The 15,551-nt window shown below is 37.3% G+C and overlaps 1 protein-coding gene and 1 long non-coding RNA gene across 8 annotated transcripts; one reads left to right on the top strand and one right to left on the bottom strand.

Annotated features, from left to right (window-relative positions):
• The first annotated feature begins 200 nt into the window (after positions 1 to 200).
• LOC113336919 (serine/threonine-protein kinase EDR1-like) lies at positions 201 to 10,273 on the top strand. 7 transcript variants are annotated; one of them, XR_003354047.1, is made up of 16 exons: positions 201 to 378; positions 1,515 to 1,908; positions 2,039 to 2,519; positions 2,622 to 2,662; positions 2,967 to 3,035; positions 3,190 to 3,290; positions 3,372 to 3,450; positions 3,544 to 3,642; positions 3,732 to 3,800; positions 3,876 to 3,925; positions 4,042 to 4,123; positions 4,209 to 4,303; positions 6,570 to 6,689; positions 8,835 to 8,943; positions 9,434 to 9,515; positions 9,604 to 10,273. XR_003354047.1 is itself a non-coding variant. In XM_026582628.1 (13 exons), the coding sequence occupies exons 1-13, from the start codon at positions 239 to 241 to the stop codon at positions 8,836 to 8,838; spliced, it is 1,704 nt and encodes a 567-aa protein (XP_026438413.1). In that variant the 5' UTR covers positions 201 to 238; the 3' UTR covers positions 8,839 to 9,422. The 7 variants fall into 7 exon arrangements, 4 of the variants coding, with proteins under 4 accessions (XP_026438413.1, XP_026438411.1, XP_026438410.1 ...); XR_003354049.1 differs by lacking the exon at positions 6,570 to 6,689; XR_003354048.1 differs by lacking the exons at positions 8,835 to 8,943; positions 9,434 to 9,515; positions 9,604 to 10,273 and adding an exon at positions 6,845 to 8,822.
• A 1,046-nt stretch (positions 10,274 to 11,319) lies between these two features.
• On the bottom strand, positions 11,320 to 13,154 carry LOC113336932. Its single transcript, XR_003354052.1, has 2 exons — positions 13,057 to 13,154; positions 11,320 to 12,322 (listed from the first exon to the last, which is right to left on the bottom strand). It is a non-coding gene; the product is annotated as an uncharacterized LOC113336932 (long non-coding RNA).
• Between the last annotated feature and the right edge of the window lie 2,397 nt (positions 13,155 to 15,551).

The raw sequence follows: 15,551 nt of genomic DNA, 5'->3' as shown, positions 1-15,551 counted from the left end.
TTCTTATATTCGGAGAGTCAATAATGGAGCAGCTGGACAGTTTTGCTAAGTTTGCTGGATGTGATGGTTGTAATCTGCAATGGTGGTATACTCCACCAGATGTAATCCGTTCTTTGATATAATGAAAGCTCACTGTTAGGCTTTTTTTTTTTTTATAAAAAGAAAAAAAAAACTCAAGAATGCGAGTCGGGCTAGTGAGGCTCTTGGTTAACTGGGCTAGCCCCTGTCGGTTAAGACCATGCTTCTCTTCTCTCAATCTCCCCTGGTTTCTCACTCCCCTCTTCTGTTTCCCTCCCTGATAAAAATGACGAAGGAGATAGAAATGACGATGGAACACGAGAACGAATGCAAATACAGAGGAACAAGAACTAAATTAGGGTAAGGTAGCTTCATCATTTTCTTTGATAAAGTTAATTAAATTGTTAGGGTTCTTAGAATTTGTTTTTCTTCTTCATTTTTTCTTTTTTGGTAGGGTTTTGAAATCATCAAATTTGTCCCATTTTCTTTGCTTACAAAACCTAATGTCATTCTGTGCTTTAGTACAAAATCCAACAACATTTCAAAGAAGAAGACAACTGATAGTCCGATACTACTAGCCAATGTTTGGAATACCTAATGACGTGAAACTTGGGAACTTTAAACTCATAAAAACAAAAGTTACAGGAACCGACGTTACAAGCTATAGACAAAGCAATCTAAAGCACAAACAAAAACCATGCATAAGAAAGAGATAAGTTTTGAGTTCTCTAACCTCGATTTTTGAGACGTAAAATGGCCCTTCAATTAGTTTATGGCCTAAAGCACTACTATATAATGAATATCTGAACATTTCTCTTCATGTGTCTGGAAACTTGATAAGTATAGAGCTGTTAGTAATTTTATCAGTTTTTCTCTGTAAGTGTTGTATGAAATCTAGCGGTAGATTATATAATATGGACCTTTCGACCACAGAACAGTTGCTTAAGAAGATTCAAGAACTTGAAGCTAGAGATGCTCAGCTGAAACAAGAAATGTCGAAATTAGTCCTTTCTACAATCAGTTCTTCTTGTGTAGGAATTGATTTTGGACATAAGTTGGATCACAGTGGCCGGGTGTCTCACTTAAATTCGACTGAGCAATCAAGATTGGTCAATCCTAGGGGAAAGGGTTGTGGCAGGGGTCAATTTGAAACCATGAAAATGCTTAACTCTGATTTGGCTTCATCCAAACATAGAAAGAGTAGTACCCATGACCCCCTAAACCCTCAAAGAGTAAGTTTAAGTTTTGCAGATAAACAATATCTGAATATTTTGCAGTCAATAGGTCAGGCAGTTCATATTTTTGATCAAAACGGTCTGGTAATATACTGGTAAGGCATCACATTATTAAGCTCAATATTATTTTTTTTGGTATATGGCGCCTTGAACAAAAACCTTTAGTTTGAAGCAGTTTGTTACACTACTGTCCTCTTAGATATGCTTATAGATTATGTATGTCTTAATCCCCATGGGTTAATATATTTAGAATTATTACAGGAACCGAGCGGCCGAACACCTTTATGGTTATTCTGCCTCAGAAGCGCTACGTCGTAACATTCTCGGATTTATTGTTGAGGAGCGCGATTTCAATGAAGCAAATGAAATAGTTCGCAGAAATTCCTCAGGAGAAATCTGGACAGGGCTGTTCCCCCTCAGGAATAAGCACGGAAGACGATTTCAAATCACAGCCACAAACACCCCGTTGTATGATGACAGTGGTACTTTTGTTGGAATTATTTGTTTATCATGTGATTCAGATCTTTTTAGAGAAGTTATCATACCAGTTTCATTCGGCACAAATCCTTCGAAAGACGATGCCTATCCCAAACCTGGTTTTGCCTCTCAGCAACATTCTCTACAACTCGAAGTTTCTTCTAAAACTTCAGCATTGGTAAGTTTGAGTTTTTAATCAACTCTTACTTTTGCCTGCCTCCTCCCTATCTTTACATTTATATATACAATAAACAGATTATTGAACCAGCTGTCTCACTTAAATTCGATTGACCAAATTATTGAACCAGGCATCACAAATGACTAAAAAACTCTGGTCGAAAATGAGAATTCGTGAAAGCACCATGAAATGTGAGACTCAGGGTGGCAGCTGGTATTTCTGTTGTCAAGGTTTTCCAGAAGCTATTAGCTCTGACCAGAGGCTGGTCACGTCAAAGGAAGTATCTCTTGGAAACCCATCTGGAGATTCTGCTGATGATGAGGGTTCACATAAGACTAGGATCTACAAGATGATAACATCTAGGGTGATGGGGATATCGTGGCAGCCACTGGAAGTCATTGAACAACGTAAGAATTGTGACCAACAATACCAGGTATCGGAAAGTAGCACGTTTGCTGCAAATGAAGCCTCTGGTGGAAATGAAACATGCATGTGCGGTGATGGTACTAATAGTAGTAGCAACCCTCATCGTGAATTGTATATGGATGCAGATGCTTTCTGTTATGATATTTCGTGGAACACCTTGACATTTGGTGCACAATTAGGGAAAGGTACTCAGTATTATCACTAATTCTGATACCATTTCCTTTTTTGATACTTTCTCAACTATGAAATTCTTTTCTTGTTTTTCTTTTCGGATTTATGGGTCTCAGGTTCATGTGCAACTGTGTACCATGGTCAGTGGTATGGCTCGGTATGTTTTCTTGATTTGGCATGTTATGTTTCCCCATTCGATTTCTTCTAATCGTAGTTTTTCGTGGTGGGCATAAAGTAAATAGGTAAAGACAAAGAACAAAATATGACCTAGCAAAGCCTGGCCAAATTTGCTTGCTGATCTTAATCATGACCCGATTCAATCTACTGTAGCTTGGCCTGTGGTCAAACTACCAAGGGATTAGCCTTTTTGACCAATGAAGTTGACCTATCAACCCGTCCAAAAGTTTGAAGGGTAAAGAAGATTGTCTCAGGCTATTAACACTGATTTCCACTTGTGGCAGGATGTTGCAATAAAGGTAATTTTCAAATTGGAATACACAGATGATTTGCTGGGCTCCTTTAGACAGGAGGTTGTTTTGTGACTCGACCTAGTTTTGCTATCTAAAATTAAAATTGTTCGATGACATTCCCAAAATAGTAGAACACTTAGCTTTGTGATACTAAGGAATTTAATGTTATATTCCCATAATAAGCAGTAGCCTAACTGTATGTACTTTTTTGAAGGTATTACTTATGAAGAGGCTCCGGCATCCAAATGTGCTACTCTTTATGGGTGCAGCAATGTCACCTCACCATCTGTGCATTGTCACTGAGTTCCTTCCACGGTTTCCACCTTTGCCTGTTTTAAATTAATGATATCTGTCTTTGAATTTCATTTACTTACTGGCCTATATGCTATATTGCAGTGGAAGTTTGTTTCAGTTGTTTCGACGTTGCACTCCTACCTTAGATTGGAAGCGGCGTGTTCAGATGGCTTTGGACATTGTGAGTACAGTTCCTGGCAACAACTTATACTGAGTACTATATTGTCAAATTGAAGATTGATTTTTTATGATTTTCTGGTCCGGCCTATTGTAGGCACAAGGTATGAATTACCTTCATCTAAATGAACCACCAATCATTCACCGTGATTTGAAGTCGTCAAATCTTTTGGTTGATAGGAACTGGACTGTGAAGGTACTTAGTCTTGTACCAATTTTCTAAAGTGTGTCGTATAAACAAATACACATCATCCATCCATCTTTTTGATATTGCTTCAATGTTAGGTTGGTGATTTTGGTCTCTCACGACTCAAACATGCAACATTTCTCACAACAAGGAATGGGAAAGGAACGGTAATACATTTTATAATGTTGCCTTAGTTCCTGAGAATGAAACTTTACTCTTCCTTTTTTTCTTTCTTTCTGCAGCCACAGTGGATGGCTCCAGAGGTTATTCGTCATGAGCCCGCAGATGAGAAGTAGGTTTAAGTTATTTCAGTATTTTCGTTTAAAAGGACTGTAATTTGATTTTGCTTCAGTTTTTTGGGCTCTGTATTTTTCTTTTAATTAAGGCATGGAAATGGGACTTCTTTAGGTCTGATGTATATAGCTTTGGAGTCATACTATGGGAGCTTGCCACATTACAAATCCCTTGGGATGGCCTAACCTCGATGCAGGTAGGTTCTCTTACGACAAATAATGACATGTTTATGTCACTCTAGCGTTCAATCTTATTTACGGTTTTGGACGTAAAATATGCAGGTAATTGCAGCGGTAGGATTCATGGACAAACGAAATGAGATTCCAAAAGAAACTGACCCTCGATGGGCATCTTTAATCAAAAGTTGCTGGCACAGGTGCTTATCTTGCGATATGCTTTGTCAAACTTGTTTAAATCTCTGTCTTTACTACACAGTTTTATTTCAGTAACCTGGCATGTGACTGTTCTGCAATCTGTTTTATCTCATTTTCTTACATTTTACAATAACTTGAAACTTTAGTGACCCAAAATGCCGGCCAGCATTCAAGGAACTGCTTGAAAAGTTGAAAGTTCTGAAGAGACATTATTTTGTTCCAAAGCCCGAGAGAATTTCCTGTTGAGATATCATCATCAACTTTCTCTATCTAGAAATAACTAAATATAGATAAAGAAGCCTTGTCTGTAGAATCTTTTTTTGTTAACTGAAATAACTATATAATTGATAATCTGTTCTAATCATCAACTAGTATAATTAGGGCGTCCTTGTTTCATGGTAACCTCAAGAGAGTAGATTCCGATGTGCTCGAGTGTGTAGGTGCTATCGAGTTGAGTGTGAAGTTAGTACTAGAGTTATTATTACTAGTAAATCAGTTCTTTTTTTTTCTTTCTGTAATTGGGCGGATAACAAATCAAAATCTATTTCTCAATCTCGCAATTTACTATCTGTATAAGTAATTTCATTTATCTAAAAATAGTCTTGGCAGTGGAGTAAGAAATGATGGATAATCAATGACAATGAAAACTGCAATGGAAATAGAAAACAGTAAACAGAAGGACTTAGAGTTAGAATTATAGAAGATAACATAGCCAACTGGGCCTTGCCTGGGTCTGGTTTTCACTAAGATGAGGGTTTGAGTCCCTGTCCTTTAATAGTTGTCTTCGCTGCATCAGAGTTGTGAGTTGCCCCTGCATGGGTGTTGTTGTTCTCCCCCTATCGCTGACAGTGTGACAAGTTTTCTAGCTCATAAATTAAAACTGCCTTTGACGAGCTGACATGTATCATATAAACTTCTTAGATTCTATATTGTAATACCATTACAAAGAAATTTGGTGAAAACATCTGTTTTTAGTGACATCTAGCTGCTACAACACCAGTCACATCATCTAGAGAACTAAGAAGTTAATGAGAAGATACATCTGAATGTTGCTTCTCTCTGAAGGGCATATCATTTTACGTCTTGCACAATGTTTAAGAAAACATTTTGATGCTCGCCTCGAAACTCCCTTGATGCTTGCTCATCAACAGTTAGGTCTGATGCGTCACGCCTTTTGAGCTAAGAAAAAACTAAAACATTGGGCCTTCGGGGTGTTCTTTGAATTCTTTTTGTCTTCTTAAAGCCTTTACGGTATAAATACTACTTGAAGAGGCTTTAGCATGTGAACAGCAGTAACTTAGTATGTATACTTTTAGTTTTGTGTATGGATTGTACGATGACTATCATAATTTGTTAATCCATATGAACTATAAGTTGTGTTTATCATTTACTTATTTTTCTAGCAATTTCCATTCGCAATGTGTGGTAACGCATCGAGGCTACCTCGTGGCTGCACATCGCCTTGCCTCAATGTCTCTTTAAACCTTGATCATGAATAGTAGCAATTGTTTGCTGTCTGACTTATTTAAATGGTTGCAGTATCTTAATCATCAATATAGGTCAGTCTATAAGTCGGACCATTTTCCTAAATCAAGAAATGTAAGGAACTGCAAAAATATATTAGCTGTGGGTTCCGTTGGTCCCTGCCATGCTATTTGTAAAGAGTTTGGTTTGATGCATTAAATTGTCCAGGAGATGTTGCTTGCATGTATTATTTGTTTTGGAATTTGGGGTTAGGTGTTGTCATTGGAAGGTCTCATCTTGATGCTATGCAACTCAAGCAGATAACTTGTAGAAAATCACTCAAGATAGGCAGGTATACTGAAAAATTGCTAGCGCACGTGTGTGATTATCTTCTGACATGCTTTTGCTTAAACAAATTCGAGTTTTTGTTTGATCCATCTATCCATGATGTAACCCCTATTCGGTGTTGGCGTGGGTGTTGTTGATCTCCGGCAGACCATTTGTAAGGTTTAGATTTGACGCATTAAGTATATCTAGGATGCAACATTTTCTGGAATTTTGAAATTAGGTGTTTAGTGTCAACGCGAGGCCCGATCTTGATCTATATGACAATGAAAGACAGATAATCTTGCAGAGTATAATTCATGATGGGTGGGTCTTACCAAGAGTTGATGGCACATGCGTGTGCTTATCTTGTGGCATACAATTACTGAAACCGTTCAAGTTTCTGTGTATATGGATTTTTGAACACAAGCTAGCAGTATCCATTGCATAATCCACTTCTGTTATATTTCACTGCAACAGGAACACCTTAGTTAGTCGAAAACAAGGCAACATCCGAGGAATTGCTTGAAAAGTTGAAAATCGGCAAAAACATTATTTTATTTGGTTCAACAGCCCAAATATATTCCCCTTCAGCACAGGGTGAGTCGAATATTAAAACTAATACCGCGGCTATAAAGTTACTTTTTGCATTTTGCAAGCATGGATGAAAATTTCAGGGAAGAAATTTGTTTTATGTTATGTACAAGTTGTTGATAACCATTCTGAGTTTTACAATCTGGGTGCAAGAACTACAGGAGTTCAAGGTCCGAAATATGATTAGTGTATACTTTTACAAGGAATTCACTGTTGGTTTTCTGTTCACTACAAGCCCGACCAGTTGTCGTCTGTTTTTGTGATTTATTTGCTGCACTAGGCAGTAGTGTTTCAGTTCAGAATACCGAAAACTGAACCACCTGCTCTATCTATTAGTGAAAGGTCAGATGCATGGCTAATGAACGCCATGGTATTAGAAATGGCTGCTCTTCATCTACGGTGAATATTTCCAGCATGCAAATGTTTTACTTTGCCGCTGATGACAAGGTAATATGGTTGAATGCATACTAAAAGCTGAAACTAGCACTGATATCTCTTTTAAAATTAAACATTTTTAATATCATGTAAATTGTCCAGGACATCATTGCTTTATACAAGTCCTTGGTTATTTACTTATTTTGGTTTTCGTCTGAGATTTAAGCTTGTTTAGATAGTTATCAACCTCACTATTAGTTGTGGATTCATAAACAAAGATTCTCCGTGAATGAAAATAGCTGATGCAAGATTTATGTCAGTGTAACATGCATATTTGTTTTCTATTGCATCGTTCATTTTTTTTCCAGTTTCTTTTGACTGTATTAATCGTTGAGGATGACCCAACCTGTAGCACTTTGATTGTATTACTGAATAGGTTCGAGAATTTACATTAAAAAAGTCCATCTTAGGCCTGACTACATAGTAGTGATTTATATTGTGGAACCTTGCTCGGTTACAATTTCTTGTGCTGCTTGATATGCATGTCAGTACTGGGTCTAGGAATTTGGAATAGCGTTCCTCCCTCAAATACTATTGACAGACATGTAGAAATGTATCAAAATAAAATTCGAGACTATTGCGAAACAGCAAAATGACAGGGATATTCAGTCTTCAAAAATGACATCATCATAGAGTTTGCCTTTTGTACTTATCAAAATTCATTATCGGTCATGCATGTTTTATCATGCAGGAAAAGTACAATATTGCTACTCATTAAGGTGCTAGTAGAAATAAGAAAATCCTAGTTCTTTTAGTATTCTCAAGAGAGTTGATTCATACATGCTAGAGTGATGAGATAGATTGTTATTGTAGAGTTGCACAAATTAATTATATGAGAGATGTTTGATAAGTACAAAGTAATTATATGATTGTTGTTGTACTGCATTGTAGTTGTTAGAGTACCAAAGTAAACCCTATTTCTCTCAGTTCTGCAAGTACCTTTGGCATGTACAAGTAATCATGATGATGCGAGTGATCAATAGCAATGAAAACTAACAATGGGAACAGACAGCGGAGTTAGTCAGAGCACATAGCATATAGTGATTAGAGTCTTGTCGAGTAAGAATATAATGAATGGCCTAGCTAGTAAGGGATATGGTTTATCTAAGAAGATCAGTGGTAAGAGTCTCTGCAAGAAGATCAGTGGTAAGAGTCCCTGCTCCGTATGTATGTGTCCTCGTTTCATTTTTGTAATATGAATCCCATACGAAGACGACTTGACCTGTAGTTCTATGATCATTTATTTTGAAGCCACATCTTTATTTCTTATTTTCCCAGTTCACTCTTTACTGATTGGGTTCTTCAATTTCTCTAGCTTAACAAATACTAACAGTTGTTTCTTACCGACACGTCAGACACTTTTAAATATCATTGTGGGAGGTTGTAACATTACTATTTTCTCAGGATGCTAAGGGTACATGTTCTTTCTTGCTCTATTCAATGTGATGCTATGTTTATATGTCCGTGTCAATACTGGGCTTGGTCAGTTGGGATAGCATGCTTCCTCAACACTAGTACCACATATGCATAAATATCTTTAGATAAACTTATCTCAAAGCATCAAGATGATATGGAGACAATTTCAATTTTCAGCAACGACATAATCAGCAGCTTTTGTCGCACGCCTCTTACAGAAATTTGAGGCCAGTCATGCACGTTGTATTTTGTCGAAAATTACGATTTATTTTTACTCTGAGGAAACAAATGTTTGTGCAGGTGATTAAAGCTGTAGCTAGCTAGAATTCATTACCAACAGGTTGAGATTCTGTATGCAATGGACAAACATTGGTTAACTCTACACATGAGCTGCTGGCGCATAGTGCAGGTGCTTATCTTGCGAGGTTTTTCTTCTTTGTCAGTTCAAATTTCTGTCTTCGATTACAGTAATTGATTTCATGCTATCTGGGCTTTACCATATTTAGGTTTCTTCTGCTGAGAAATTGGTCTATAGGAATTATAAATAGTGAAATTGATGTTTAGGTGAGATCTGAACATAGTGAAACAGAGGCCAAATAGTTCTGTTTGGAGGGAGGGCGTTGTGAGGGACAGATTCTAAGTTGTAACCTTTTGCACAACATTCAATAAAGAAGATAGTTTTCTTCAAACTTTTGTTCTTACTCTTCTTTAATAGCACGACCTTTTATTCCGTGTTCAATGGTGTACCTTTAGCCTAGCTTATTTGTATTCATTGCTTTCCTGTAATGACAGTTGATTCTTCCATTTCTTGTGCTCAAAAGAATCTTATATTCTCTTGATTAATAGTGTCCAGTTATTTCCAAGAACAGAAAAACACTAATAAGTTGGATTTTTATAAGGTCTGATGTATTTAGCTTTGGAGTTGTATTATGGGAGCTCGCCACGCTGAAAGTTCCTTGGGATCACTTGAACTCAACGCAGGTATGTGCTTCACAACATACAGTGTCATGTGCATGAAACCCTTGTCACTATCTTCAATATTATTTATGGTTCTTGAGGTATCGTATAGGTGATTGCCGCTGTAGGGTTCATGGACCAAAGAAATGAGATACCAGAAGACACTGACCCACAATGGGCATCTCTAATCGAGAGTTGCTGGCACAGTTGCGTGAGATTTTTGCAAAATAACTGATTTGATTTTCTTTCTGCACGCAGTTCTGATTTTATAAACAAATATTGACACAATGGTATTGCTCTATAATTTATGAGTGTTGCCGTTTTTCTTATAAATCACCATCATTTGACACCTTAGTGACCCAAAATGCTGCCCAACATTCAAGGAACTGCTTGGAAAGTTGAAAGATCTACATATATATTATTCAACTCCAAAGCCCTAGAGAACTCCCTGTTGATTGTCATTTTCGAATTTATATCTACAAGAAATATCTAGATGTCGGATTTTCCTTTGTAATGCACATATTTAGATATGTAATAATATCAAGGCCAATGACCAGGGACACTAAAAGCACACACTAATGCACATCTTGCTATACCAGGCAGAAAGGGTCACGCTTTCACGAAGCTCGTCTCAACGAGTATAAAGAGGAGCGTACTCTGTAACCTCAGGTTCGTCTGTGCTATAAGTAAGAGTTAAGTAGGTAGTCTGGAGTTGAGCCGCAAGTTGGCAATATAAGAGATATTCCCACTGTTTGTAAATATATATCAAGAACTGCGATGTAAGTGCGACTTGCTAGTGTAACAAAATAAACTCTGTTTATCTCAATTTTCCACCGATCTTGCAAAACTGCCTATAAGCTGCAAGCACACGTTGCTTCATTTCAGCCTTTGTTTGCGGCCTAGGTAGGGGCTGGAGTGAAAGCTCCCAACAACATCTGTTACCAGTAGCGTATTGAGATATATTCATCTTCCATGGCAACGGCTTCAGGAGATTCATCTTCTTGATCGTGCTGCGATGCTTTAGATGCCTCCTCCTGCTCGTTCCCCTCTGCCTTGGGAGTCAAATTAACAGCACTTACACCTACAATTATCTGCTCCTCGAGAACCTCAGAAATTCTTCCAGTTTGTATAAATCTGATGCACAGTTGTGACTTGTGAGTTTTGATATAACAACCCAACAGCTAGAGCCTTTAACTATTCTTCAACGGTGACGGGTGAATTTAGCTGAAAAACTTGCACCCGCGCTCTTTTTCTTTTGCGAAACGCCGCACCACTTGGAAAATTTAACACTTCAGCTTACGATTCCATAATGGCAACAGCTATTAAAGAGTGGGACGCAACTATACACTCAATATCGGGCGATATATCGAGGATATTTCGGATATCGGCCCAGAACTATACGATAAGAAGGATATCGGGGATACGATATTCGCCCGATAATATCGACCGTATCGGTCGATACGAAATTTTCCTACATTTCCCGATATGAGACGGTATTGGTCGTTTTCTATAAAGTTTAAGGGTAATTTTGGCGAAGAAAGTCTTCCGGGTGGTAGTAGAGGTGCATGTAGCTCTCGAAGCAAGTTTACTAAAGTTACTCTTTTGTTTTTTTGATAAAATTGATGTTATCTATTATATCTTATCCGAAAATGTGTGGAGAAATGTTTAATATAAAATTATAGTCTCTAAATCTAGAACCGATATTTCAACGATAATATCCCCGATATAAAATCGTACCAGTGTATCGGTCCCGGCCGAGATGAACTGATATCCGATATTAACTACATTGTATACACTACAGAAAACCAAGAGTGAAAATACTATGATCTAGAAAAACCATTCAGTGGTTATAACAAAAGAAGTAACGATCAAATCCAACCTACCAAAATCCATAAAACAACACAATGGAAAACATAAAGCAACCAAATAAACCACAATTTCTCCCAAATACTGATCCTAATTACATCACCATCACAAGTATTTCTTCAGTGTTTGTCTGGCTTTCCCTGGTGGAGTTTAATTGCTGAACAATAGCATGTATGGATGTTCAAAATCAAGAAAGGAAATAGGTACTAACATCCATCAAAAACAAATAGAAAATCTGTAAAGTTAAAGCCCATCTAACCCCATAACATTAGCAGCTTAGGAAGATAAAACACTTCGATCAGTGTCGAGCCCTTCTTCTTCTTCTATCATGATGCCCTCATCTTGTGAGTCAGAATCCGATGAGACGTCCAGCACCATAACCATAGGACTCTTAACCGGCAGGGGGTCGTGAAAACATACCACCTCCCCGTCTTCACAGTAGTACGACACCATATAATTATCTAGTAGCTCTTCATGAACTTTCTTCCCTGTCGTTTTATCAAAGCGCTCACATGTACAGACTAACCCTTCCCCAAAGCCAAGGTCACATAATTTCCATTTTAGTGTCAACACAGTATCATCCTTGTCCACTACCACCATGGCATCTCTAGTTTCTTTCTTTTTCCCGTTCACCAGACGGAACAAACTAACTTCTATAAGATGATCTCTACTCCTTTCAGGAGTCACAGTTAAAGTGATTTTCCAAAAATTCTTTTCCCCTAGTGTAATACATCGAGAACTTGTGATTAAGCTTCGCACCTTCAATAACCCTATTATCTCCTCCTGGTAGATTCAGAGTAAGAATCTGGCGAAACGGAGAAATGCCTATAGATTCATTAATCTTTCTTTTCAAATAGATGAATTTGTGTTTATATGCCGCGTTCCTGTAGATAATAATTACATCCTTATGTAGGTCAGTGATGACTCGTATTTCAATCCGAGGCATGGCTGTGATGCTACTGTGTCTGCAACCATTAACATACAACAGGATTTTCAAATTGAAATCAGAACATAAATGAAAACACCAATCTGTTATACTAGTAGCAAATCTAGGAATATATACATTCACAGGCATAACTACCAATATACTGTACACAAAATGTTAACAATCATTAAAAATAAAAATAAATCCTTATTTCATTTATTAGAAGCAGATATTGAGGTGGAGATAATCACTACAAATAACAATTGTGGGTTTAGCGAGTTAGTACTGTTTATTATCCTTGCGTTTGTATTTCTAACTGTGTTTGTAAAACAGTCAGTATGACAAAACCTAGAATGGGAGTACTAAAGCAAATAATCAAACAAAATAAAATCACAGAGAATCGAGTTAAAGATGGAATACCCTACTGTAAAAACAGCTCAAAACTTCTTTGGAAGGAACTTTACTCGAATCAATCCCTAAAATTCGAAATTAGGGAATAGATGTTAACAAAATACAGAAAGAAAACAATAACCTAGTGCTTAAATCTACGTCGATAAACTTAATTGACACCCATTTTGAAGAAAAAATAAACCAAAAACTTCACCCCCCTGAAATTCTAACAATAATTCCAAATTGAAAAAACAGGAAGAAGAGAAGTTGATTTATCTTCCACTAAACAAAGTAAGAAACATCTCATAATTTAGTTAACTGAAAATAACAAATTAAAATTAAGTTTAACAAATAATTAAAAAAGAAAAACAAAATCAAACTTACTGTTTTGGTTTTGGAGGTGGAGGAAGTGATAGCTTAGCAGCGTAGCTCATAAACAATGAAGATGAACCCCTGATGCCTCACTGCACTGACTGAAATGTGGTGGTGGTTGCGGTTCTTGCCTTATGGGAATAATATAGTCAAGCTGTATTGACTATTGCCTAAGTGTTATGAATCTAATACACCATGCTTGTTGTATGTAACGAACACCGTCACCCTTGGAGAAAAGATTTCACATGAGTTGGTAACGATTAAAAAGTTGGTTACAGGGTGTATTGATATAAAACTCGCGTTTTAGGGGCCACCCGAAAGGATTTAGGGGCCATCAATTTATACCCAGCCAAAGACTCTAGTTAAGGGGTACCCTATATGATATTGAAATTACATAAATGCTCTTCTGGTAAAACTGTATAAAAACCAAATAAAAAAAAATTCCACTCATTTCAACTCTTCTTCTTCCAGTTTCATATTATCTTCCGATTGTGGAAGAAAAAAAAGATTTCCCTCGTTCTTGTGTTCAACCGAAACATCACCGCGAATCGTAAAATCAAAACATCGTCGATTCGTTTATAAAACAATGGATAAGGGAAATGAAACTCACAGACCTAGAACCAAAAACGTTGCTCGGGGTATCGATCCAAAGATTGGGATTTTAGCAAGAAATAAAGAAATTCTTGCTGCAAATGAAGAAGAACGCGAAGAAGAAGTACCCGTTGATGTAGTCGGTGGTGGCGATTCCGATAGTCAAACACTTCGTCAACTTCAAATGGCCCCAATTAGGTAAGAATCTATCATTTTTGGGGTTTATTTCGCTTTAATTCGACGAATCGAGAAAAAATTTTCTAGGGTTCGGTTATTTATCCAGATTCGGGCGATATTCATGCTTATTTACTTCCGAATGTAGTCGTGTTCTTCATTTCTCAAGAACATCGACAGTATTCGGGAGAAATATTTGATGGTTATCGGCCGAATACTGTTGGCCATATCTTCCTGGATACAAACTGGTAATAATCGGTAGTTTAATGAATTTTTTGGCTCCCGAATATATTTAAGTAGACACACAGTATTCGGAAGTACACTCACTACCGAATATATATATATATATAGAAAAAATCTCAAAATTTCTGATATAGGAAAAATCCCATTTTGGGGCCAGTATTTATTCGGAAGACAATATAATGTTTTATACCTCCGATTGTGTAGGATAAAATTTTAGAGTTTCTGAACTCCAGTTGATGAATATTCGGTTGTAAACATGTTTAGTTATATTCCGATTGTTTTTCATTCGGGAAAAATATGTGTCTTCTTATTTCCGAATTTGTTTATTCGGGTTATAGTTTTGTACTTTTGCTTCCGATTGTGTAGGATGAAAAATTTAGAGCTTCTGAACTCCAACTGATGCATATTCGGTTGTAAATATGTTTAGTTAGCTTTCGATTGTTTTGTATTCGGGAACAATATGTTTCTTTTTACGTCCGAATGTGTACATTCGGGTTATATTTCCATACTTTGTCTTCCGATTGTATAGTTTGTAAATATTGCTCCTTTCTTTGTTTTTTAGACAAAGTCGAGAAAGGAGGAAGAAAGTGACAGCTAGTGCTAGGAGGGAAAGGAGTGCCAAAGATAATTCAAGTGCTCAACAAAGCTTACAAGAACAAAGCAGTCAACAAGGAGTGCAACCAAGTGCTGAAAAAAGTGTAGAACAACAAGGCAGTGAACAAGGGGTGCAACCAAGTATTGAACAAGCCGCTCAACAAATTTCAGAACCAACTGCTCCACAAGTTACACCCCACCATGAAATTGAACCAGTTGATCCAGTGCCAAGAGTAGAAGAAGAACCACAACCAAGTGGTACCCAAAAAGCCAAAAAAGGAAAAGATGGTGTAAAGAAGGATATTGCTAAGAAAGCATCACATCTTGTCCCTCAGCACTTGAAGAAGAAGGGTATTCCAGCAGGCACAATCCTTGGGCTACCGGCGGATGGAGGAAAATTGCTATTTGGATACAAAGACTCATGGGCCAGAGAAATATACGAAACCGAGGTAATAAAATTACTATATTTTATTAATGTACTGTCTATGTGTTATATCGTAATATTTGTATTAAGGATTTTTTTATGTACTTTAATAGGATCATCAAGATGCGGTCCGTCTACTCAAACCTACCGCCGCACCAACAAAAATGCTTGCGTGGCCTTTATCCGGTGAATGTGAAAGGTTCAAGTCAATTGTTGCCAACTCGGGGTTAGCTAATGCCGCCGAGAATTCATTGTTGGAACATGATCGTGTGGCCATATCGGCGTTCGTGGAGAGAATGTATCCTGAGACCGATACTTTCCATATGCCGTTTGGGGAGATGACTATTACTCTGGATGATGTTGTGCAGATTCTTAACCTTCACGACCAAGGCACAGCTGTGAATTTTAACTACACAAAGCAGTTAAGTTGGGCACAACTTTATACTCTAACTAAAAAGTGCTTAGGTTGGGATGAAGAGAC

This window comes from Papaver somniferum, unplaced genomic scaffold (assembly GCF_003573695.1).
Source record: "Papaver somniferum cultivar HN1 unplaced genomic scaffold, ASM357369v1 unplaced-scaffold_154, whole genome shotgun sequence".
NCBI classification, from domain to species: domain Eukaryota; kingdom Viridiplantae; phylum Streptophyta; class Magnoliopsida; order Ranunculales; family Papaveraceae; genus Papaver; species Papaver somniferum.
The sequence above is the reverse complement of the archived record's forward strand: the minus strand, read 5'-3'. Positions and strand labels throughout refer to the sequence as shown.